This window comes from Lepidothrix coronata, unplaced genomic scaffold (genome assembly GCF_001604755.1).
Source record: "Lepidothrix coronata isolate B3197 unplaced genomic scaffold, Lepidothrix_coronata-1.0 Scaffold29, whole genome shotgun sequence".
Taxonomy (NCBI): Eukaryota; Metazoa; Chordata; class Aves; order Passeriformes; family Pipridae; genus Lepidothrix; species Lepidothrix coronata.
Genome location: NW_016690209.1, coordinates 4,425,190 through 4,452,443, shown reverse-complemented (window position 1 = coordinate 4,452,443; position 27,254 = coordinate 4,425,190). Strand labels below are relative to the sequence as shown.

General features: G+C 42.7%; 1 protein-coding gene across 8 annotated transcripts in view; it reads right to left on the bottom strand.

Moving 5' to 3' along the window:
• LPP (LIM domain containing preferred translocation partner in lipoma) overlaps positions 1–27,254 on the bottom strand; it is a 319,465-nt gene that overhangs the window by 43,032 nt on the left and 249,179 nt on the right. For all 8 annotated transcript variants that reach the window (XM_017810600.1, XM_017810598.1, XM_017810605.1 and 5 more), the window contains one exon: positions 25,748–25,871. In XM_017810600.1, coding sequence (XP_017666089.1) covers positions 25,748–25,871 — 124 coding nt within the window. The remainder of the gene's footprint in view (positions 1–25,747; positions 25,872–27,254) is intronic.

Below are 27,254 nucleotides of genomic sequence, written 5' to 3'. Positions count from 1 at the left end.
AAGCAAGCTCCTGCTCTTGGCTGCAGAGAAGGTCCTTCCACACACCTGTGCTGCACAGGTGTAAGGGGGACACAGCAGCTCAAACAACAGAGGAGCAATTTGTGTCACTTGCTGGCAAAGATCCACCACCACTGTAAGGCACTCTGGTGCTGGCCCATAAGAAAAGATCTAGAAAGGACTGAAACTGGCTCCCAAGAGTGCACTGATATCAGTTCTGCTGCTGCTAGCCAGTGTTCACCGTAAGGAGGTTGAGCCCCAGACACAAACCACCCAGCTATCACCTAACCCAGCTATATAGTCATCCTCAGCTCATCAGTTAGATGTGATAAACCTGTGCCTAAAGCTTTGGCTTCCACGTTAAAGGATTTTGTGGTAGGATGCCTGATAGAAGCTGCCTGGTGGCAGTAGAGTTGCTACCATTTAAAGAGTAGTTTTTGCTTGTACAGCTTAAACCAATTCTCTCAATGAAGCCAATTACTTTTTTTTCTGTTCAAAGATTAATAAGGATTAAGATATTGTGTCTATTTAAAGCACAGAAACTATTCCTAAGGAAACTGAGGTATGGATACTTTATTCTTACCATCCTTCAAGAAAGGTGTATCAGAACCTGCTAGCAAAGACTCTAAGAATAGACAAGCCTTAAGAGCTCTGCCTGTTTCTTAAAAAGGTCCCTAATGTCACATAGAAATGAATAACAAAAAATCTGCAGACACACACACACACATACAAAAGGCTTCCTGCCTTGTTCAGATTGTTGTTAAAAATGTTATGTGGCAGACAGATTTCAAGTGAAGACAAGATTTTCTTAGATCATGGGAAAGACATTTTCCTAGGAAAGATTGTGGTGCAGAGACCATGGAAGAGGTGGGTGGAAGGCACACCCATGCCATTTTTCTCTGTCATTCAAGTTCTGGAAAATGGAGATAACCCGTGCAGGTCTGATGTCCTTACCCAATGATCAATGTTGAAAATGGAAGGTATTAAGGACAACCTCAGACACTCTATGCACGAGAAACCCACCAAAGGTAACAGAGCAACTGTGGCCTGGGACATTGCCCCATCCAAAATGGTACAGTCCAGTTTCAGACTGACTGTGGTGTCTCCAGTCATGGGACCCTGCACTTCTTGAAGGCTTCATGGATAGAGTGGTACAGTCACTGAGAGTGGGAAGGAGGGGAAGGGAGGCAAGAGCTGAGGCACAAGCAGGAAGGCAGACTGAGTTCAATACAGAATTATTCACAAATGCATACACAAATAATATGTATCTGATAATAATTAAATAATCCAGCAACTATATGATGTTCTCTCATACCACAGTCTGTGTTTATTGGGCTTTTCAAGCATATATTGCACAACTTCCTTAAAGGACTTGGACATGTCTTGTCATCCCAGGAGTAGGGCTGCTGTCCTTAGGCAGTGCACTGTCAACATCCCTCACAACTTTTTTCCTGCCTGTCCCAGACTCCAGTAAACTATGTTCAGGGAACAAAGCATGTAAGCTACTTTTGGATCCCTCAGGATGTGGCAGGATGATATATATACACATTTAAGATATATTAGGAAAGCTTGGAAAAAAACCCCAGATCGTTATGATTTGCTACAATGGCATAACCGTAGTTGGCTTTATACAGGACAGACAGTTCCTGACACAGACAGCTCCCAGCCTGAGCAATCTGGAGAGAGAAGTCACCAGATGAATCCAGACAAGCCTGGAAAGCCCCCAAAAAGGAATTAATAATGCTGTATGTGAACTTAAATTTCTTTAGCATTTGTTATTAGTGTTTTGATTGACAGTGTTGTGCTTTAATTACTCCACTGTAGCATTTGTAGTGAGGACTCCTTTTTTATGAGCAGAGAAGGAATGCAGGTTTCCCACCATGGTGGTGAGGCTACAGAGCATGGGGGAAGAATAGAAAAAACCATGAGGACTAGGAAGCAAAAAAAACCCCAAACCCAGTGGACAGAATCACAGGAGCAGCACTGCACTGGAAGGAGGCAAAAGACACCTACTGTGTACACCACAGGAGCTGCATGTACCACGAGAGAGCACCACTCAGTCCTGCATGTGGACAAGACCGAGCGTGCTCCAGGGCCTTCTCCAAACGTCTCGTGTAGCTGGGCTGTAATACGAAGAGACGTCTGGGGAGCAGTTAATATCTCTATATATAAAACATGAAATTGAAAGCCATTAGTGTATTACTTTACACAGTGTTTTTCCAGAGGGAATATTCCACTGAAGAATTTATTTTCCCTAGTGTGCCATTCTGTGATCATCCGGTATTATTTTTATGAGGCATTTGGACATGGAATAATGTAGTGTCTATGCAAACATTTCTCAGCTTTCTTTGTTAACATCTGAGCAGAACATGTGGGAATCTTTTCTTCCCCTCCTCCTCTTCTCACATTCATAATTTAGCCAGCTCTGGTATACTTCAGCATTTATCTTCCTCTTTGACCGGGTATCTCTCCATTTGCTGAAGAAGCTGTCTACATGCAGACCATACTTCTGGCTGTACCTGTGCTGGGAGACCTGGGTCTGTTTCCTAACTCAAATACATCCTCTTGTAATTTCTGACAAGTCACTCAGTGCCTTTGTACCTCTGTCCTCTCTTCCAGCAAAAGGTATATCTTCTCTGTCTCCCAAAGGTGCCCTGAGGCTACATTCCTCCATAACTCTGAGGCATTCCCCAGCTAACTATTGGTGGTCAGATACAAACCAAAGAGTAGCATAACACAAGCCTTGGCCAACTTCTCTTTAAGTTGGTTTCCTTAGGCTTTCCTTCCTCTTCCTGGGTTTTTCCACAGAAGATTCCCATTCAGGCAGTGACAGACTTCACCTGTCTACATTTATGAGAAGTCCAGTTTCTGCGATTAAGTACACAGACAGAAATACTCCTGTAAACTGTCACACAGGAAAGCTTAAAGAAAGCTTCCTTTTTTATAAGTTTATATGCAAATTATAACACTGTGGCCTTGAGCAAACCATGTTTTTCATGAGACATGGCCACTCCAGTGAGAATCAAAACACAAGCTCTGTGCCTAGCAACTCTTCCAACTGACTCACTCATCCAAAAGGTAAAAGCAAATAAGCCAAAATATTCAAATTTGGAAGCTTACAGTTATGTGGCTGGATCCAATCCGGCTTGAAGTGATTTGACCAGTGGAGACTGCACCTTCTGCAGAACTCACAAGACTTCTGCAAAAGCTGGTCTCTTCTCCCAACTCCTGCATCTTGCTCAAATTTAGTTGAAAATGGCTATTAGCTTCAAGTGTTAGTGAGGGAGGAATTGACAAGCAGACAGGCACATGCACACAGGCAGTGTGATTGCACAAGCCTCATTTCCTTAGAAAACCAGAAAAACCCCACTAAAAACAATGTATCTATCATTATGTCTGATAAAAACAAAACAAAGGTCTGCTTTTCCTGCTTGCCAGTTACCAACAGCGAAGGTATTTGTGGTTGGGCTCACCACAATTAAGTGCCCACACATGTTCCCCATTTTAATATTTTCATAGTGGCTGAAATAACCCAGTCTGTTGTGTGCAGAATACCCGTTAGTGAATACAGAACAAGTTGCACTGCTTATTGGGAAAGAAGTAGCAAAGTTTGCAAGACTCAAGAACAAACAGATTGCACAAAAAAAGATTACACAAATAATCTAAGAGAAAAATAGCAGGCAGCGTATTACAGTAGAAACACAGAACAACGTGACCCATTTGCTTCCCACAGAGACAAACAGCACTTAAAAGGCAGCTTAAAGACAAAGGACAAAATTAGCACTAAACTGCATGAAGATGAAACTATGTCATTTCAACATTCTTCTTTTGCCCCTTCAGCCTTTTCAGATCCTTTTTCAAGATCACTTCAGCAAGACTAGAAGGCGATACGTTGGCAGCAAGCCTGGGAGACAGGAGTCCTCTATTTTTGCATGAAAGAGGTTCATAACCTTGGCTGTGCCATGGACCTTCCTTCAGCATTGCCTGGCTGCCACATGTTGGTTTTACCTTGAGGGGACATACAGAAGTGTCCACAGAGGCTTCCCTGCTGAATATGCCACCATAAGTGAGTGGATCACATGGAAACACTTCAGCAGCTGAAAGGATACATCAGCTACTATACTTTATTCTGAAACCTCCTAATTTACTGTCTTCTATTGTGTAAAAAATTTGAAATATTGCAAATCTGAAGGAAAAGGGGGAAGGGAGGAAAGGAGCTCATATTGGTCATGATGCCATGTTCTAACTTCTCGTTATTTTATTACTATTATTACATGTTTTTTGCCTATACCACCACAGATCCTGGAACAGTCCCATTGTGCTGGATATTGGAAAAACAGAAAATTCAAAGGGCCCAACTACAGGAGTTTACAATCTAATACAAGCACTAACAACTGGGTAGAGATAGGAAATAGAAGGAAGCAATCAGACAAAACAGTCAGCAAGGAAAACTGTGGTCTCAGCACTCTAAATATTTTATTGTTGACAAGGAGTCTGTAGACAGCCCAGCAAAGGAAAAGGTTAAGGGAGAATTTGAAAGAGGACCCGGAGGGACTTTAAAGGAAGTTTAATGGGATACTTCTGAGGGAAGGACAAAGACAGAACAAAAGGAAATGTAAGTGCTTGAAGACTGAACATAGACACTTTCAGATGGGAAGGATGAGTTGGTATGTCACTAGAGAATACTAGATGAAAAAGGGTGGGAATAGGTCATTACAGGTCATTCAGGTCATGCAGGTAAAGACATGAAGCTTCTGTTTGATATGATGCAGAAATGAAACCAGAGGAGAGACATTCAGGAGCTGGAGTCAATGATCCTTGTGGGCCCCTTACAACTCAGGATATTCTATGATTCTACAATTAAGAGGCAGGAATGATCTGGCCTAAGTTACAGCTAGAGAGTTATTTCTGCAGCTAGTTGAGCATGAACAGGGAGAAATCACATTTTTTGAAAAGGATGTTGCAGAGATTCAAGGTCACTGGAGCTTGGATGCAGGTTTTATCTGTGAAGATGAACAGAAAAGGCCATAATCTGAGCTGTTACTCAGCAAGAGTTTTAAGATTTGGCCAGAAACGGGGCGTGATCTTGAGATAAGGAGTTAGATACCGGGCGTCCAAACTTATCTGGGACATGCGTCACTTTCAAACATCAGATTAAGAATGTGAGCCAATCAAACATCCACCACTGGATGGATGATGGAATAGGTATATGCCATACTAATGCTTATGGCATAATATTCTCATAGCAATCACACTGGAGCCAAAGACAGAGGTAAGGTAACTCCATCCAGCTTCCCTGAGATGCTCCTGTTTGCCCATTCAAAGACTGCATTAGCCTTTTTTAGGCTACAGCATTATTTATCTGTCATACCTACTTAGACACTAAGCCACTGGGGGCACTGGCTGTCTCCTGCTAATGTGATGTACAGTGCCTAACATAGGCAATTCAGGCAGTAACTACAGATGTCAAGAGTAAAGAAAGCAGAGAAAAAAATGTGGAAACCTCTCCACAAAAGGTTTAAATTAATGAATTCAAAGCATGCATTCTACATAGAGAAGAGATAGGGGATAATTTTCTGATAAAAGCATCAAAGTAGGAAGGTTTTGCATTTGCTGAAATGTGGGGAAAAAACATTGATATCTGAAAAAACTCTGCTTGATGGAAAAAACTGTTTCCCACCTAACTGTACTGTGGGAATATACCACAAGGTCATATCCTCAGTGTCTATCAATTACACAATTTCCCTTGATCAGCTAAGTGTATTCCCCGGTTGTCACTGCAGCCCTGATACACTATGCAAGAAAGAACTAAAAAAATAAAGCATGCTGCCATTACAAAACTGTACCAAGAACATTTTTAAAATACATAAATACATTGAACAAAATATCTCACTAAAAGTTTCCCTGGCAGCCTCAAGACACCCAGTATTTCCGCTGTGTTATTTTTCTAATCATCTCTGTTTAGAGTTCGCCAGCGAATGCATTTTAGAGATTCATGACACATTCTGCTTTTGGATGGCTTTGAATCAGCTGGCAGTAAATGTGGAAAAATCATTATTCCTAATGAAGAAATATTGATGACAAAACAGCATTTCGAGGACAACGTTGACCATAAGTCAACAGTGTAGGAAGACTTTCCCCTCTCTCCCTCCTCTTTCCTAATGACTTTCATCCAAGGATTTTCAAACATTTCCCAAGCACGTGGGATTCCTCAGGACACCTATGTCAGACAAGCACAATTATTTAATTTTAAAGGGATACAGGAGCAGAAATTCATCCATCAGGATAATAGTTTAAAAGCAGCCCTTAACTGCCAGTACACCTTAATCAAGTTAAGTCTCAACGTTAAGAGCTTCTGCCAACTCTGAAGTACCCAACAGGTCCTGGGTTCTTTGATTCGTCCAAATGGAATAAAATAGGAATCTCTGATCCACAAGAGAGGGTTTATTCTCTTCCTGCAGAGCATGGGAGGTATGTGTCTGTGATCATGCTAGAGAAAGATGCATTGGTCATATTTGTCCCAGAGTGATTCTGACACTTTGGCACTCAGGGCACTTCAGTAATGCTACAAAGAGAAACCCAAAGGCATTTTGTAGGAAATAATGTTATTTTGCTCATTTTATCCTTGCTTTCCTTACCTACCTCTTTTTTGCTTTGTAACTCATACTTTTGACTTAGTGGGAAGCCCTTGGCAATGGTTTATTGTGCCAGGATCCAAGCTTGAAGTATCACCACTTGACAGGAGCAGGCTGTATGCATCAGTTGTCTTACACAGCCTTTGGACAAGAGACAGATCAATCTTAATTCCCTCTTCTTCAGCAGACGTCAGAAAACACAATCTTTCACAGTAAACAGAGCTTCATGCTGCAGTGTGTGCCTGAAACACTTCATAAATTAAATCCAAGGCCGTGATTTAATTACTGTGTCCTGGTTATTCTGCTTTAACTGTGTTGCACTTGTACTCCAGATGTACAGGTCCCTGCAGTGACCTACTTGTCACTTGTACTGTACAGCACTGAGCAGTAGCTGCACTCTTGTGTTGTTTGCATCTCTTTCCCCCGACCACAATACAAATTCATATTCTCACTTTGCTTGGCTGCAAACCTGACACATTCTTGATATGCCCTGGAGGTCCCATTCCACACCATACAGCAAATGCACTGCAACTGTGCAGGCTCAGTCTGCCAACACTTCATCATACCTTTTCAAACACTTCTCCATGCTGCTCACCACACGTTTACTGTCTCAGCCGATCATTAGCCCTCACGGTGAATCTCTCCAACACCCCAGGGAAGGCAGAGGACAGGCAGGACACCCAACATGCAGGTAGGGAACTTGAGACCCACACACGTTAAATAACTCCCCAAGGGTCACACAAGAAGTTTATGATGGAGCCAGGAACTGAAACCATATCTTCTCAATCCCAGTCTAGTTTATTTAACCACAAGACCATCTTTGAAAAGGCTTGACGGTGAGAACGTCTTGCGGCTTGAAAACTTCTCCATTTCAAAGGGAGCTCACAGCTCAGAGGAGTCCTGCTGGAATCCTCTCCTCAGAAGGAGGAACGTCCTCCCTGTGCAGACCATGCCATTGCTATCTGGCAGCCTGGCTGAGCCATGTAGCAACAAAGCACACAGAGTTTTGTGCCTCTGCTACTGTCCTCTGTTTAATGACACAGAAGGAAAGGCCTCTGCTTCCTTCAGCATCCATGTGGTGATCCTTTACACATCTACACCATCCTCTACTCAACTCCCTGGGACAACAGAGACAATTTAGCTTGTTTCTGATATAAAGAAGAAAACAATGAGAGATACCTCCCTAAATTATTGCAACCACAAAAATAAAGGTTTGGAGAGGAGCACACCTGATTTTCCCACAATGCTATAAAAATTCAAGTTGAACAGGATCCTGAGAAGTCACGAAACTCTCTTACTGCCTCGAAGGCAGGGTCAACTCTCTCTACAGCATTCTTGACAGACACTTGTTGAACCTGTTCCCAAGAACCTTCAGCAACAGAGATTTCACCAACCACTTGGGCAAAAAATCTCAGCAAGTACCAAACTGTACCACTAGTGAGCCCTTCTGCCATCCAACCACAATGCCCCTCTCAGCCAGCTCAGCCAATACCTTTTTCCTCTATTGACGATGGACAGAAGAACACAGACAGGCTTGGTTTGATCTACACCACTTGTACAGGACCAAATGAAAGATGCCCCCGCTCACAGGCAAGTGTGACTATGAGCCCCACACATCGATGAGGTACCAGTCCCCAGCTCGGGTGATCTGCAGTGAGTGTGCCAGCCCAGTGGGGGTCAGTGATGCTCTACAGTATTTAAGGTCCCAGATAGGTTTTTTGCAGCATGCTTTGCTATTTTTTTTGTTGCTGTTGTTACATTGTGTCAACTTTTTGGCACGTGTTTTACCATGTGCGAACGGGTTGAAACAGAGCCTCCCTAACATCTGGAGACAAAAGAAAGGGGGTGAAAAAAAGAACGCGAGAGAGGAAACATTCCTCCCTTTGCTAATCGATCAAGGAAATGCAAGGGAGAGAGTAAAATGTACTTTATTTCCTTTATAAATGTTTCCTTTAATGCTGATGAAAGTCACCAGATGACAAAGACAACAGTTGTATATCCACTGAAGGGCCCCAGCTCGGGAAGCAGAGGGGAGAGCTGTCAGTGCAGCTTTGCCAGGCGGTCTCAGTCAGGGCACAGGGGATTGTCCCTGGAAGCCACAGCAATTCGTCCTCCAGCTCATCTCCCCTGGGCTCTCCAACACTGCAAACAGGCTGCCATGTCCCCTGTTGTGTCCTGGGCACTCCCTGCTACCTGCTTCCCTTTCCTACTGCTCCCAGCCCAGGCTGAACACTAGGCATGGATATGGTAAAGAAAAGCAGTTTTAAGTTGCAAGTGTAGAGCTGGACGGAAAGAAGTAACATTTCATAATTATTCTTTCCTTTTTTTATTTTTAATTAAAAACATGTTTGTGTTCGTGAGTAAGACTTTCAAAGCACTGATTTCCACCAAAATCCCTGGCCAACAAACAGCTAACTAAGGTGTGAAATCACGTCATTTTGTAAAAGAAAAAAAAATTTAAAAAATTCATACTTTCACAGAAGTCCTCCACCATCCTGTGCCATCATTCGTCTCCTTCACGGCAAACTGATCACATACAACAAGTTGGAAAAACAAGCAACATGGAAACCTCTTTTTTTCCCCAAATGAAAATCTTTTATTTACCTTCCATAGGAAAATGAGAGTTTTTAAAACAAAAATTACTTTTCTCCTTGGAACACATCACTAATGTTGAAATCCTATTTTTCTGTGATATGTTACCAATACATGGCATCTAGGGAACAACCTCGGCAACTCTGTACTCAGGGAAGGTGAGGCTATCAGCTAAGTTCTAATGGGGCTCGGAGGAAACCTCTCTCTGGGCAACTTATCCCAAAGCTGATTCTGTGGGGTTTTACCCCTCCTGGGAAGGAACTTAGCGAGGAAAACAGTTGCTGTCAGAGCTGTAGGTCAGACAAATTTTGGCAGTTCTGGTGATCCCAACAGCAACAACCACTGAGCCAGGTCGCTTTGCACTTACACTTGCAAAGCCATGTTGCACGATGAACCCTGGACAGTGGAAATACCAAATATATGACAGCACACAAGGTGAGCAACCATGCCTGACTGAATCTCCTGCACGGAAAAGCAGGACAAGAGGCAGAAATCACTCCTCCTCCCACCCTCATCAGGGGTGATGGGCAGGGGGGCATTACCTGGGCTATCCCCTAACCTGCTGGGCTTGCTCTGTAATACTGCACCAGATTTCAGGATCCTCTTTTGGAAAGCCACAAAAAAATACCTTGCAATTACTAGGAGGGCCAGTGGTGGAAGCCCCAGCCAGCAGCTATGAGGGGCCAGCTCTGCCCAGCCTGTCTGGGTCCCCTCGCAGGTGTCACTCTGAGTGTGCTGTCCCATCCTGCCCCCACACTGACTCAGGAGATTAGATTTGCTGGTAGAGCAGTGAAGGGTAGTTTCAGGGGCTGCTGCACCAACCCCGTACGCAAGCGATGGCTGTAAAACAGAGCAGATCTGGAGGCCAGACGAGCTGGTCTCCTCAGACGGGTGTTTGTTGTGCAGTGGTTCATGCATCTTTTCCCACCCACTCCTCCAGGTGGGGAGGACCAGCAACCGGCTGCCCACAGGCTCATGTTACTGTTCAGTGCAAATACGCCTTAAACATAGACCAAATCCTCCTTAGCTCTTGCTGTTTTAAGAGCTGAACCGAGAGTGCAGTCAGAAGGGACCAGCTAAGACTCACACTTACATAGATAGCAGCAGCCTTTACGTCTAGGTCAAAAATGAGTTGTCTTTTACTGCATTGCCAAAGGACTACAGTTAGGTTTGCCTCTTCCAGCATGAAAGCAGTCTCAGGGAGTCCAAGCAATGGGGCACAGCTCTGTGGTGTCAGGTGCAGAACAAAGACACAGTAAACAATTTAACCTTTCCAAAAGAAAAGTTACATCTTCACCTCCAACTGTGTCCATGTTGCATAAGGGCACTTCAAACAATTTCTGTCCCCCTGCCCAGCCAACCCATTTCATAAGTCCAGGACAGGCGCCATCAGTGTGTTCACCAGACTCAAGCCCAGCCAAAAATCACATCCGCTGCTAGGCATGAATGACTCAATTCACTCTTCCATAGCCTGGCTGTGCTCCAGCTGGTATTTGGCAGCTTGTCTCTGCCTTGTGGCATCACTGGGAGAGTGGTGGCATAAAGTGATTTTTACCAAAGGCTCTGTTCAGTGGTGAAGGTGAAAACGCCTGAGTAATGGCAAAGTTTTGAGTCAGAGGCGGTTGCTGTGCCATTGGCTCTGGCCTACCAACCTGGCATGTCTCCTGCATGCTTGCCTGGGGAAAAATGTCTGACAAGAAAACAAAAAACAGGAAGGGAACCTGTCTCTCCCCTGCCAAAAGTGAAAAAAGGAAAAAAAAAGTGGAGAAAGGCTGGATCCAACAAAGAGTAGAGTCCTGAACAAATGGCAGCTCTCATAGGCCTAACAAGTTTGAGGCCTGGAGTTTTCAAAGGTGTTTGGCTGCATCAGAAGAATATGTCACATCAAATTTCAACCAGCACCTCATTTATTTAAGGTCTTCTGAAAACCCTGCCTTTCACAACCCAGCACCAGCCCAAAGATTCCTTGCTGTTTTGAAACATGCGCTGTCTGCCTTTTGACAGCAGCCCTGCCATAAATCAGGCACCGGAAATCACCTCACCTGTATGCTGAGCATCCACTGTCCCTTGCACTGAATTCCATCACTCCAAATTTCTCAGCAGCTGGAATTAATGAACACTGTTTTTTTTCTCATTAAAGCAACCTACTGGACAGAGGTTTCCTTCTTCACCCCCAAATCTGAGAATTTTCCAACCAGGTACAAGGTCCAGTATTTGTTTACTCTCTTGGACAAGTAAAAGGAACTTTAGAACCTGGGATGGAGAAACACTCTGATCCCGCAGGGGACATGCAACATTTTTTCCTATTCAGGATGACCACACATGTCATAACCTAAAATGTGATATTGTATTGAGAGCAAAAGTCCTTTTAAAATGTCATTTGATGCTGGTGACACTGTATTTACTAGACTGATGTAATAAAGCAATGATTATAATTCTGTTCATCCTTTGGGTCATGGGACCTGTTTTTACTGGCTGGAGAAGACAGAAGGTAATACTGATAACTCTCTAATTTCAAAATGACCTGTGGCACATGTTTCATCTGGAGCCCATGATGGAGCACTATGATATCAAGTATCCATGGATTATTATTCTCACCTGATAGTCATATTCTCAGAGCTTGCTGGAAAAGGATATTAAAGTTTTCCTGCTTGGCCTCCATTACAAGTGAATTAGTGTAAAATATGAGATACATATTTATAACAATTATTATTTTATTTAAAGAAAGGATGTGGAAAATCCATCTGCACAATTGCATGTGTCAGTCTCACACATCCTACAGCTTTTGATTCAAAATTAGCAAGGCTTAAAAAATAATAAGCTAAAAAAAAAACCCCTCACGCCATAAAGTCAAGCTCTTAAGTGGCCCAAAAGACTGATCTGTTTGAGATGGTGGTTTAGCCTGTTGACTAACAGTAGGAGATATGAGAATTGTGGGTACTGATCCATACGTATCATGATACAGGCTGTCCTGACATTTAATCTTAAGCCCTCTATGGGGAGGCTCTGATGTTGACCAGCATCTACACGGGCGCGCTCACACTTCTAAGATGGGAGGTTCTTCCTAAATTGGCTTCCATGCGAAGGGCACCAATCCCTGGCTCCTGAATTATTCACAGAATTCTTGACCTGAAGAATTTGTGCCCATGGAAACTGAAACCCCCAAAGCTTTCCCTCCTCGTGACAGGGCTGAACCAATCGGAAAGGACTGATCCGATATCCAGAGCTCATGATGAGTTCTGCCAGTCCAACGTCCTTGAGCGGGCATTAGGAAAGGCCATCGGCAGTGGGGATTGTAGGTGTTTGCCAAAAAAAATCAGTGTTGAAAAAGTCCTGAACATGCTGTACCAGTGACGGCAACCTCTGTATGAGTAAGTTGGCAAATGGTTGTGCTCTGAACTTTCAGATGCTCTTTGCTGGTTTCCTACATACCTGGGAGTTCACTGTGAGAACGGTAGGTGTATCTAATCCTCATTAAGCACTTTGGTATGACAGTAGGGAAAACTGATGAACTTGTTTACAAGTGATAACAGAACCATTAGAAATCCACTAGACCTCCAAATTTAGATCTGAGGTACTTGTAGAGACACTCAGTTTATCCCAAGTCTGATTTTAGCTGATGTAAACCTAGTCAACTTAGTGTACTTTGGAATTTATATGACCAAACCCAGAAAGCCAATGCTGGTTTAAGTCAGTTGGCTTCCGTTTGCACATATAATGATGCAACTTTATTATGTTGACAAAGTCAGATGTGATGGGTAGAAGGGAACCTATTATTCACACCCCAGCATAGGAAACAGTGTGGGAGACTTTTGTCCCAGTGAAAGGCTACAACTTACAAAAGTTGTAGCCTTCATCTTCAAAACAGAACTGCAGCAACCTGAGACTCAATGTGACTGAGACTTCAAACATTTTGGAAATAGTTCTCTTTGTTTTCCATTGGTCTAAGCATCCCCTTTGCAGCCTCCGCACAGATGAGGATCTACGAAACAAAATGCATTATGTAGCTTGTGGGAAGTCTATAACCCATGTTCTAGACCAGATGACTCCAGATAGGTTTCAGATCCATGTCCAAACATTAGAACACCTGCAAAAAAGTCTGAATTCCAGTACTGCTACAAGAGAAAGTCAAAGCAGCCTCTCCATAAGAAAAAGAGACTGGTATTTTGTAAACCACAGACTGAAGATTTATGAACTTCTTTTCATGCAGATGAGCCCTGTCTGAGGTATTCCTATCTAAGAGGGACACAAAATTAGTAAATTGCCATGGGAAAACAATATTAATACATCATTTTACAGCGTTATTTCTCCTGCATATTGTTTTGTTCTCCTCTGTCCCGAGAGCACAAGCACGAAGCCACTGCACACACTGATCTCTTTAGAGTTTAGGCAATATTTACTCAGCCAGGCCTCTAGCCAAGCTGATGTCAGTTGGAGAATCTTCTAGTCAACACACACCTATTGAGATGTGACCCACCATGTGTCACAATTAGACCATGCTCCAAAACATCATTCTGTAAAATGTGTTTGTTCTTCTGAACAGTTGCAATTTTCCTAGGCCAGAATAGCTCTTGCAATCAGACATTTGCTGGATGCACACCATTTCTACTTGCTGCCTAGCAGCTGTTATTCATAGTATCAGGACTTTGGTCATTTACAAAGGACTCAAGGTCACAAGTCAGTCACCTTGTCTTCCCTCCTTAAATAAAAGAAAGTTGTGCTGCAAAGGGCAACAGGCAACAAGACTGTGTGTGAATACTTGCAATTGTACAAAACAGAAGGAAGCAGAATCTGGCAGACTTGCAAACAGCTTAGTTACGGCTCCTCATCCACATGCCCTGCTGTAATCAGAGCAAAGAAAAAACAGAAAAACCACCAAGATCCCAAGACTAATTGGCTTTCTATGATGTATTATTTTTGTTTAAAAGACCAAGCCACACTCAGGTCAATGGGCCTATGAACAAAGTCCGTTACTCATGACCAGGCATGACCAGGGCTAGCTCAGGGCACAGATCTGTAACCCCAGAACAGCAATGTCCTCTGCCCTAAGTTTGGAGTTGGCCTCTTTTCCAGTGCCTGTCTCTGACCCTCATGCTGAGATTCCTGAAACTTGCGTTACCTGTGCAGTTTTTCACCTAAACCCTCAAAACCTGAAAGTTTGTGTCTGCCCTGCGTGAGTGAACAGAGCAGTTTCCATTCCTCACTCAGAGACAGCAGTGCAGAAAGAGACCAAAAGAGTTTAAATGACAAGCTTTCACTAGGAGCTGGCCATATAACTGACACAGACCTTCTGGCTCTCCTCAGCTGCCCTTCTGAAGGAGGGATGCCATGGAGATGGCAGTGCACCAGCTGTGCACATCTGCAGTGCACATGCTCCACTTTCTTCACCTTTTGAATTCTGCCTGTGAAAAAATAGTAGAAATAAATCTGACCATAAACAACTCCATTTTTTGGTCCCCTCCCCTTCTTTTTGTCTTGCATGGAAATTGAGGTTATAGTTGCTTTAGCATCAGTAGTGGCCTAATGGTACTACACAAGCACAGCACACTGAAGCCTGTGCTTTGCCATTTTATCTTTAGAAGAAGACAATGGTTTTAGGCATATACGGATAAATGACGGAACACTTAAAAATGTCCCACTCAGACATCCACTGCTGTAGCCATATCCTCCCCTGTTCTGTCCTCCCACCACGCCTTCCTCCCTCCTCTAAGCACACACATCAGATTTGCCAATGCTGGAGACAGTCACACTTCACAAGACCATGCAGGCATCGAAAGCTGGATCAGCTGATGTGAGATGTCGAGATGGAGAACAGGAAAGAAAGGAACGCCATTAGAATCCAGGGTCCTACTAGTATCCTGCACTATATATATGTGTGTACACACACACATTTGCATGTGCATTTTAAGATTCTCGCTAATTTCAGCCATGGGACAGCAACGAGAAGCAGCTGCCCAGCTCATGGAGATGACAACAAGAACATATGACCAGAATTAGCTCCACGTTGGCAATGACGATCACTAGGACTTTCCTGTCCAGGAGAGCCGGCTGCCTATGACAGTCTTCTGCACAGCATAAAGAACCCACTTAGAGTCCATTCTAAATGTCTCCTTTCAGCTCAGCCAGACATAATTCGTTAGCTCATGTAATCACAAATAAACTCTTAATTAAAAAGTGTGGAAAGTCAGTATTGTCATGTCCCAGCCATTCATCAACACAAGTGAAAATTCAAGGTAAAAGGCTTCAGGCTTTCTGCAGCTTTTTTTTGGAAGTCAAATGCTGAATTCACTTGTCGTTGAGAGCAAGCACATAATGAGGAAGGAAATGGAGACATTTTAAAAGCTGGGTTTTTTTCAAGTGTAATTTTAAATGACAACAAAAACCACTAAACATCCCCCCCCAAACTTTCTCTATTTCTGACCTGCACTCACAAAGACTGCTGCATATCATCTGCCCAGTCAGCCCCTGACAGCACAGACAGAATCAGAACATGCACTGAGCAGATAGTAAGTTATTAACCTCTCAAGATATTGTCTGGAACCAGAACTTGTTGAGGAAATTGTATATTAAAGTTGAACACTGCTGCTAACTGAACACAGCCTAATTCACAGCTTTAAACAGACAGTTTAGCATGGCTGGGACAGTAATTTGGAAGGATCTACGAGAGAAAATAATTCACACCCCACATCCAACTGTCTGTCTTTAGCAGTGTCTTAGGCTGTGAAAGATGGTTGCATCCACACCCCTAAACTCTCTACAGAAGGGTCTGCTATTGCCAGTGTGTTTACTGAACCACTGTGCTCAATGGGGAGATAAATTCTGTCTACTGTCAAAACCCAGATAACCTACCTGTGCTGTAACCTTTTGACCCTGGTGCTGTGAACACAGTTGTTCAGGGGTTTGGCTCTTAGCTCAAACTTCCAGAGGTAACTATTTTTACATCTCTGTGCATGTCTTGGAAGACACACAATAAAAAAAAGCAAATGAGCAAATTCATAAATGAAAGCTGGTGACAAGGTATCAGATGTTGTCTCCCATCTCCCGTTTGCATCCACAGTGACCCTCTTGCTATTGAAGTTTTCCATTTCCCTCAATGGGGCTGGCTCATGCAGGGCCACAGGACAGGCATGGTGCTTTGCCACTCTCTCCTGCTCAGCTGACAAAATCTGTGCCGGCACAGTGCAGGCAGGTGACATCTCAACTGCAGGTTTCACAAACCAAAATAGGTTTACTCTCAGCTGCTGGTAACATCCCAAATGTCTGCCGGGGCTGGCTTCTCGTGATCTGCCTGCCAGTTTGGGATGACAGTCTCCTGACTTTTGAGCACCAGTTGTGACCTTGGATTGTAGCCAGAAATGTGAAAACTGTGTTCAGGTTTAACATGACATGATGAACAGCAAGGTGCATTTCGAGACGTAAAAACAGTGCAGCTTACTAAAACCAGCAGGAAAGTTTGGCTACTTCTGATTATTTTCATTCTTTTAATCCTCTCCTACCTCTGCACCACTGAGAAACACTCTGTATTGATTATGCTGACATTGACAGCAGAGCTGGATTTTTTTTTCTCAGATGAGAAAGTGCGTTATGATTCATCTCACAGAATCTGAGTCAAAGCAATTCCTTTATAAAAAAGAAAAACCAAACAGTTTTGATGCATTTCCATCAAAAGAGAAGAGGCTAGAGAACACTCAGCAAATGAGGCAGTCCTGTTTAATTCTTCTTTTTACCACATTTCACTCTCAGATAAAATCTGGCCTTTCCCCCCACTGAAAATAACTCATTTTGAGTTAATGACACTCAAAATACCCCCAAAAGCTACTGGCAAAAGACAAACCACCCTATCAAAAAAGACAGCATGAGACAAACGCTACCAAAATGCCACACCCCCGTGGAACGGTGATTGCTAGACTGGAAAGTAACAGATTACTATGGTGAATTATCAATTTTCCTTACAGCCTTGAACTATCTCAATGCAGAAGTGTGATAACATTAGTGGGTACATCATATTAACAGCAGTTAAAGACACCCAGTGTGGTCCTGGAGCACTTTTTCCCCCCTTTCTTATTTCCATAGCCTTGTTATTAACCCTGGAAAATAGGGCTTGTGCTCTACACACTGGGAAGAGCCTTCAGACTGGTTGTGATTTCTTATCAGACAAGGCTTACAGGTCCATTTTGGTTGATTTTTGCATAAAATAAAGAGTGTGGCTACAGCTTTGGGTAAGGCACAGAACTTGAAGGAATTCTAGGCTCAATTCCCACATTGCTACTGGATCTCGGCATGACTCTGGGTGACTCACCTAAACTCTGCCAGTCAGCCCCTTGTTTGTAAATTAAGGATAGTAATTTCCTGGTCCTTGCCATATTTTCAGTTTCAGAGCTCTGAGGGATGTATACTGTTTCCTACTCCATGTTTAATTTGCACATAGTACAGCATGACCACAGCCTTGCTGTCAGGCCTTGGACGTTACTGCAGCACAATGAGCCAAAATATAACATAGAAGTAAACTGCAAATTTAGTGCATCTACCTTCAAACAATAGGTGAGCTGTTTTCAGTTTTAAAAAGAAAAAAAAAAAAGGGTTTTTTATACCAGATTATGTACACAACCAACTCAAAACAAAGAGAAACTAAACTGTTTTTACATTATTGGGACAAAGATTTCTCTGGGACTGCATGGCTGGAAGGGTTTCTAACTCCAGCTCCAAAACTGAATGTTTGTACCTCACTCCACAACTCTGCTATAAGTCATGACAAAAAAAAAAGTCAAGGCTTAAAACACTCCAAAGCTCCATCTGAAAATTATTTCTACAATACTACAGAGTCCAGAAAAACATTCTCATTCACAGGCACACATACATACACCCCCCTCTTAAAATACCTGTACATGAGAATTTAATGCTTATGATACCCTGGATGGAAATTCCTGGTTTCACTCATCTCCATAAAATACATCTAACAGGAGGAGAGGGAGAACCAACCTTTTCCATCCCATGTGCCCTAGATGAACAGCCTGTCTTCAGCTCCTGGCCTCATCAAGGAGATTCCCAACCAGGGATCCTCCAGGTACCACAATTTATGGTTTTTAGTCAAGTGATGACATACCCACAGAGAACCCCCCTGAGACCAGCCAGCTCATTTCATGTGGGGTCAGAAGGTAGGTCCCACTTTCGCTTCTTAATGATGTGAGTTGGCTACAGACTAACGACCTGCAGCCAAAGACTTGGTGGCTTGTTATCAATTCTTCAGCCATTTCAGTCCACAGAGAGTTCACTGTGGGCACATAAGTTTATCATGAACAAGTTGGCTTGTCTTTAAAGTGCTTCTCAAATTAAGGTAGAAAGATTTGGTTTGTTTTCATGTAGGACTATTAATTTTTGTGGGGTTGGCTAACATCCTCATCATTGTTCAAAGTTTTTTCAGAAAGAGGTTGAGGTTTCCCATCCATTTGTACAGTTCCTAGCACACTAAGAGCCCTATCACAACAGAAGAAATATCTACCACGCTTATAGATTGTTTTCCTTGCCATGGCTATGTTAATTTTTAAACATGCTGGAGAACCCTGCAGAATATAGCTGTACTTTTGAAAGAAACATCCCTGATACTTCATTATCACATTTCACTCCTCTTAGAATACAGCAGGAAATTGTCAGCTTTTATTTACTGACTTTTGGGACAAACCTAATTCCACTCATGGCCTAAAACCCATCTCTCTTTCACAGCACATAGGCGATCACGGAAATCCCTTTGATAAAGTGCTACCTCAGTATTCTGAACTTATTCTGCATTAAATAATTTCTGCATCAAATTAGTTCTGTTCAAAAGTAAAAGTATGTCTAGGTTGACTGCCAGCAATTCAAGCTAAACTAGGGACGTAAAAACACAGAGGAAGTCATGCTGCTTGCTACCTATTCCAGCTGGGATTTTATCACCTACAGTAACAGAGGGTAATTTTGGGTTTGATGCAAGATTTAGATCCCATCTGTGAAGCAGTGCTGGTGTCTGAAGAGACTGTGCTTCAGAAACACTCATGATGCAAAGTCTCAACCACTCTTGTGTGGCTAAGAAGAGGAGAAAGGGAAGGTAAGTATCCTGCTGTACCAGGTGCTCAGGGTTTACAGAAGTGCAACTTTCCCTCACTCCCCACTGCTACATCTGCTGGATCTTCATTAAGAGATGTGCACTCGAGCCTTTATAAGGCTATGATCTCTAGCATAAAAAGACCTAGGTGATTCTCTTCACAAAACATTTTTCCCACAATTACTACAGAGTAGAATGTGGATTAGATCAACAGCAGGAAGAATCAAACCTTTGTATCCATTTACAGTCCTTCAAATGCTTGAAAAGCAAATTAGACCAGCTCACAGCCACTTGCCTTTCTCATGGCCAGAATAAATGCATGTAGATATGGTATATTTTGCTCTCCAACAACTCACTGGCCTCCTTTTTGTCTCTTCTTACTTTGGAACTGTGGGTAAAAATTTACCCTCTAGGTGAGATTATTCTTACACATTTTCTCTCCAAACTCCACCTGGACTTGGTGTGTAAGGATGCCGGCAGGCATAGGACTCTCTGAGAGGAAGCTAGAGGGTGGTGGTAAGTACTGACAGAAGTGAGACTGAAGAAACAGGCTCTGAAAGCCATTTACCAAGGTAATTAAAGCCTCTGGGGAGCAGAGGGAGGGTGACTCCCCTTGCGGCAGGCCACAAGAGGGCTGCTGGAGGTTGATGGTGCCGCACTATGACCTTCCCGAGCACAGGTTGCTCCCAGCCTTTGTAGCCTGTGTGCAAATGCTGGAACATGGCTTGAACATAAAAAATAATGACTTGAACTACAATGGAGAAAAGGGTCCCCATTATATGTCTGTTCCTCCTGCTTTTGTGAGCGGTTATATAACAGAAAATGACTGTCGGCTCATCAGCTGTTGAAAATCTAACCTACTATTTTCTGACCCAGATGTTGTTTAGATGAAGATGTACACCATCTTGCACCAGAACCCCTGCCTTTAAACAAAAGACACGATGACACATCACATTACATGGCAAAATTACGATGCAATTATGCTTTAGTAATAATAATATGCTTCATTTAATGATAACCTTTTCAGAACAGATCTAGGAGTACAGGCAAAATATGACAACTTTCAGTTTCTTTTTCTTATGGTAATTCAGATGAAACCAAGAGGCTACCTGTGCCTCTTAGAGGCTACAAATATATCTGACCAAGACAGAAATGCGATACAGACCGTGTTCAGCTTAGAGACCCCAGAATGGTTCAGCACACAGAGCTTTCCAGAGTCAAAGGAAACAAAGACACCATGAACCAAAGGAAGTTGTACCTGGACAATCTAGTGTGCTTCCTTATCTGAAGGTTCTATGCCTCTACCATACTCTATGCCATACCATACTTGGACTGCTACCTGCTAAACTGTGTCCTGCCCCTCGAGAAGTAAAATTAGGGAATGCATTCGACACTGTTTGGACATGAGGTCTCTGGCCCCAGTGAAGGATTTTTAGCTTATGAATGGAAGCCTAATGGAGACACAAAGCCACTGACAGGAAAGGCTGACAGAGCCCTGAGAGATTCAATATGGTGCCATATATCATTGTTTAATCTTAACTGTGACATGGCATCTCAAAGAACCATTGGAGACAAAGACTTCTCAATGGGAGGCACTCATACAATTGCTGTTGTTAACCACCTCCTGAAAACTGGGTGAAAAGGGAAAAAATTAAGTTTAGAAAGGTAAAATGATCTGCCACAGGTCTCACAAGAGGTCAAGATGAGGAGCAGAAAAGGAAGTCAAGCATTCTGCTTGTTGGCCTTGCTCCTCAGCCCAACACTGCACCATCTCTCCCCTTGTCAAAGTCTGGGAATACAGAAAATACACATAAGAAAACCACATATCCTGAATTATCATCTCTGAGATAAATCAAGGTCTCTTTACTGCACAAACTGAGTATTTCGAACAGGACCACTTCAGCACATCTCTTCTCCCCATGTGCATTCCTACAGCACACTGGAACTACAAAAGGAGACTGCTATATTATTCAATACATAAAACTGGTAGTTCCTTTGGTAGCTCTGAGCTATGGTAAAATACTAGTGAGAGTTTGTTCCTACCAGCCAGGGAAACTCTGCTGTGAGGAGTGACTCAGCTGGGATATAGTCCAGAAGGCAACAGGAGATGAGGGGCCCCGATGGCACTTTTCCAGTCTTAATCAACACTGTCTACATGGTGATAGAGACTGATAAGCTGCCAGAAGTCATTTCTTTCTGTGAGACTTGAAACAGTGGTCCAGAACAGTTGTGATCTTTGTGTGTGTGTATTTTGTCAGGGTTTTTTTAAATGCAAAATCAAGGGCTGTAATTTCCCATGGCGGCAAACAAACAATTCTGATAGTTTCATTCTAATCTCCTGTAAGTATCCATTTCTCCTCTCTCAACCTTAACCAATTTCCACTCCACAAAGTATTATCTTTTTCAACAAATCAGACATGCCTGTCTACAATAGCACATTTATCAACAGGGAGGGCTGTGATAGAGAGAAACTATCCCTCCTGCAGAGTGCATAACACATTTGGGAATCCTTTCTAATAAAAAGGGATTTGATTAAAGACAGCCAACTACCACAGATCAGCAACTGAATCAGCAGTAAAGAAAGAAGAGCAGCTTAGACTTAAAAGACTTCAATCTGCTGATCTGCCAAGGACTTCCCAGGAGAAGTCACTCCATAAGTCACTCCAGAATCTACAGGAGGGTAGGGGGGGACATACATCAAGGACTGGGGTGCTTAGACTTACTATAGTAGTCTGGCCTTAACAAAATCAGGTTAGGTAGAATACGCAACATGAATGTTTAACTCCTAAAAACGTACAGTGATTTTTTTTTAATTATTATGCTTAGTGATGATACCTCCATGCTTAAGCACTGCCTTGCCAATGGCAGCTAGAGTATTTCCCGGTGGCTGGATTGTGCTGCTGCGACAAGCCTAAGCAACAGAGCTGTCAACTGTGATCTTGCTGCTCTGAAGTGTGTCTCCAGCATGCTGCTTCTGGCTCCCACCATGTGCCCCAGCTCCCTGGGAAGGCAGTGTGATCCATGCCATGCTGCCAGCTGTGTGTATTTCCATGAACAACAGTTGCCTAGAGCAGTTCCCCCCACCCTTGAAACCACCTTCAGTAATTTGTACCCAGGGAAGCTGCAGAGAGGTGCAGTGAGCACAGACTGGATGGAAGCGCTGGCTGTCCTGCTCCTGAGCTCAGCTCACTTGGTCTGCCAGCAGGACCAGCCAGCATTTCCAGGGCAAAGAAACAACTTCAGTGACTCCTAGTCCTCTTCCCTCCCAAGGAACCTCCACTCTGCCCACTGCTGGGCAGATTCTGCTGACTCCAGAATCAAGATGGCTTGACTGAAAACCAGAGATACAGCAAGTGAAAACGCAGAAGGAAAACGGTTAAGAAAAAGATTCCAGAGTGCTGACGGGCCAAGTAAAATGACCTTTCTCCAGCCTGACAGTTCAAATGTAATTATTCCAACAAATTATTTTTATGACTTAATATAACGCCTTGCAGCTTTCTAGCAAGGTTAATTAGATTCCTCAATTCAAAACCTATCTGCACTTAACCAACTTTTAATATGCTGAAATCCAGTTTTCTAAATTCAAACTAATAAAAGTGATTAGCTGACAGCTATCTGGTATGCTACAATTACCATGGCAGTTAGACCTCAGGCATAAGATATTTAATGCAAATCAGAGTCAATGTCTCTGCCCATTTGTCCTTTTTCTGATTATTTGATCAATGTGCCATATGAATCCTGTACAGTCCACACTACCATGCTAAACAAATACAGCACAAGGGCAGGGATATTGTTTGAGACAGTTAACCAAAGTTGAAAGACTCTTTTTTCCCTCCCACACTTAATTTGTTCTTTCCACATGAGCACGAAGTTACTGAAAGGCACTGGCTGACAGCTCGAGTAGAGATGGGTATTGAGTTCTGACACAGCCAGAATTAGTACAGAACTCCCGGCCTGCACTGCCATATCAAAGGGCTTCATCTACTGTGACCATCTTCCCCCAGGGAGGAGCTTGGGCTGGAACAAACCTAGGAGGATGACAGCAGCCTACCACTTTGATGGTATCCAACCATAAAAAGCAGTTGTGGTCCAGCATTATGTATCTTGTTAGATAGATAATGCTCCTAAATGGCTGTGTGGGGCATAGCATGCTTAGAAAGCTGGGGAAATGATCAGCCCAACACATGGTTCTTCTGCACATCAGGAATGTCGAGGCTGGATACTGCTTCAGAGATGAACTTCAGTAGCATACACTCAGTGCAGTTAGAAAAGCAATCAGGTGCAGTTGGTAATTACACATCACCTGCCCAAGGCAGGACTAAGGTTGTTTGATTTGCATCTTCCACCTTGCATCATGAATGATTATTCCATCTTTGATCATGCCACCACTTAAACACTGGCAAAACTTGTGAATGCTCTGAAGCCTCCTTTCCATTTTGTTGTCTCCTGCTGAATTAAGAGCTATTGGCATGGCATTGTTCTGACCTCTCATCTGATAGCCAAATCGATGACCTCACATTGAGAGACTTTATGTTCCAACCGTTTGAGCTATGCTTCCCTTTTGGATGAAGAAACTTTGATGTACCACCCTCTCAAACAGAGCAGAGCCATCTTAGGCACACAGTATTAGTCTGCAAAATCCGAGCTTTTCAGCTTCATAAATACAAGTGCTAAACAAAACTAAAGCTTCACTTCAGGAAGCAATTTCCAAGCAGTGAGGAAAATTAATCACTAGAACAGCTTATCAGGGTAGGTGGTTGACTCACCATTGCTTGAAGTCTTTAAGATAAGATTAGATTTTTATTTTTTTTTAAGTCATGATTCAATCATGTTTCTGGGACAAACTGAGAGTAAGACATTAGGCAGTATAATGGAAAGGTCCTTTCTGACCTTGAAGCCTGTGCATCTCCAAGTTCTTTGTTCATCTGCCTACCTTCCTGGGCTAAAACAAAAACTGGATGGGCTCTAGTCCATCTACCAACTCCTGCCACACAGTTCTGCATTAAGAAAATTACTATAATCAAATCTCATGCTTCAGGGCTTCAGCCGTTTGCCTAAAAGGAGCAGGAAAGAAGTTTCTCCCTCCTGCCTGCCCAGTTAATAGCTAAATGTTATGTTTATCTGGTTGTTGCTTCGTGTTTAAAACATCAGAGAGTGAACCCAAATGGCTATGGGCAGAGATGAAGTCAAACTCATCAACACAGAAAATGCTCTCTGGCTATTCTCTATTCAATTAGTCTTTCCTGCTTACACCTCAGATCAGTGATAGTCATCAACTCTGATGACTACTACTGTTGACAGAGAAGACATTTTGGTTGTGAGGGTGGAAACCACAGAAGGTAGAAGGCACTGATGGACAATGGGGACTGATATCAACTCCATCTACAAGAGCGATGTTTGTTTGATGAGAACATCTTAACCTGCTCGTGTTATCAGATTCTTGCCACTGCAAGATCCTCGTTTATCAGTTAAACCTTGGTCCCACCTGCTTTTGGATTACACCTGACCACAAAAGTTTCTTTAAGCCAGAAATGTTCTGGTCCATTCAAACTCTATAGCAAATAGAGCTAGGGAGCAATCTAAATGAAATTTTTAAGAAATTATGAAATAAAGGAAGATAAAGAACACAAAATGAATGGCTTGCCCCAGTATTTAACTTTACAAACTGTAGCAGTTTGTTTCCTAACAACACTATTACCCAAGCCTGTAAGAAACTAAACATACAGGCAGATGCATCAAATGTGCCCAAGACTCTAGACTTCAGTGCAGAGTTCAGCCCCCATATCACCTATGTTTCATATAAAGGCAAGATATACATTCTATACCTACAGCTGCCTAAGATAATTCTGTTCTACATCACTTAAAAAGGAAATTAGACAATTATCTTTTTCCAGGCAAGGAAGATGATAAGGTTATAAGTGAATCAGTTCAGATTTGTCTTCCTTGTGCTCGTTAGACCCAGTTCTGGGCTAACAGGTCCCCATGTATAACCACCCTGATTGACTCACACTGGATTTCCTTTTTATCTGTGCCAGCACACAGAAAATGAAAATCCATGCCTTAGAAGCAGAACACATTTACACTTCCAGGTTTTTCACAGCTGCAATGAGAAGGGAGCAATGGGGCAGGCAGGCAAGACAGCACACCACACCTGAGTTCAGACAGGTAGCCAAGAATCTGGGGACAGATGGTATGAAAATGAACCAGACACTGAAAAATTCAACTTTAAAACCAGAAAGATTACAAACATACAGTGAGTGAGCATGAGATTTATGCTGAAATTACAGAGGAATTCCTATGGCTGATTACACTTCCAGCCCAAGCGTGGAAAGCACATCCATCAATACGAGTGTCACTACGTTACCAGTGCAGCTGCCAGAGGCCTCCCCGTCACTGCACCCGCTAAATACGGAAGAGAGCTACAGACACTTGTGACATGGCTCACCAAAGTAGTCATCAGAGGGAGGATTCTCCATGTCATACAGCATTTTCTTGGTCAGATGTTCCAGCTCATCCTCAGGCCTGAAGGAAGGAGTGCTTGATGCAGGTCCAGAGCTTGGATATCCACTCTGGAAAAAAAGGACAGTCCGTGATGTGATGTGATGTGATATAAAAGCATTCACACACAGTAAGAGGGTCTATTGGCTGTTCAGTGTTGAACTTCATTCTTTGTCTTGTTTTTGTTTTTTTTTAAAACCTAAGGGATTCAAGCAAGTAAACATCTCAACATAATGAAAATGGACTCTGAAAAACATCCAGTGAAGTGCTACATAACCTCCTAGAATGAGAAGTATTCTCTGCCTTATAATTAGGCGTCTACTGGGTAGCACACAATAATAAATAAAGAAGAAAATTATTTCAAGGATAACTTGATACAAACCTTTCCAACACTAAAAAAGGCTTTGGAAGTATTTAAGTTTGGACTTAATAAAAGCTTTCATCACTTAACAACTCAACATAAAAGACGCTAGAACAATCATTCCTACAGTGGTAGAGTATATGGACAGAAACAGATATTCCAAAGATGCTAGTTATGTTCTCTTCTTGTTTGTTTTGACAGAAATCCTACTATTAACATTAGTGAGATCAGGAGCTGGTCCACAGATTTTTAGTATTAGGGATACAAATATTTTAGTATGGACATAGAAACTGGGTTCTCTTGGCCTTCATATGCTAACAGCTGCATACAGTATTTGCAGTCTGTTTCAGAGCATCTTCTCCCTGGAAAACACCAGAATTATGGGCATATTTTGAGAAGCACAGACTTAGTCTTATGCCTAGAAGTTTCTTAGAAGAAGCTAAGTTTAGTGCCCATAATAAGAAACTTGGTCATTTCAGGATTAAAAATGCTGACACCAGCTTTCCTTGTGTGCACTGCTTTCTTGAAAGACTTGCATATGAAAACTAACTTATTTATGAAACACAGCATTTCAGTAAAGCAAGTGATTTCATTGATTAATTGTTGCCTTCATCACAGATTGGACTTTTGATATGAAACAAGGAAGCATTTTTCTATGCTCCATACCTACTTACATGGCAATAAAATGTAAAATCACTGAGGAAACAATACACTGGCCACTTCTATCTGGCTTACAGAGACTACACCTGACATGATGAATCTTTATTGAGCCAGTGATGTTCAACAAAGAACAGCAGGTTTAAAGCACTGCACTGCAAGAGAATTAACTAAATGCTTTGACGTTTTTTTCTTTCAGGCAAGAAGGAGATTTCAAATGAGACATCAATCAATGTAGAGAAGGTCTCAGAACAGCGCTTAGCAATAATACTTCAATCATCCACTCCCAGAAACCAGACTCTTGCATGTTCCTAACCATACTTATTTTCCAGGTCCATGCTAAGTTGTACACCATCACCCTCCTCACTTGTTGGCCTGATCTTCCTCATAGGCACTGAGCCCATAAGCACATGCCTGTGCTCCCTGGAAGGGCTGG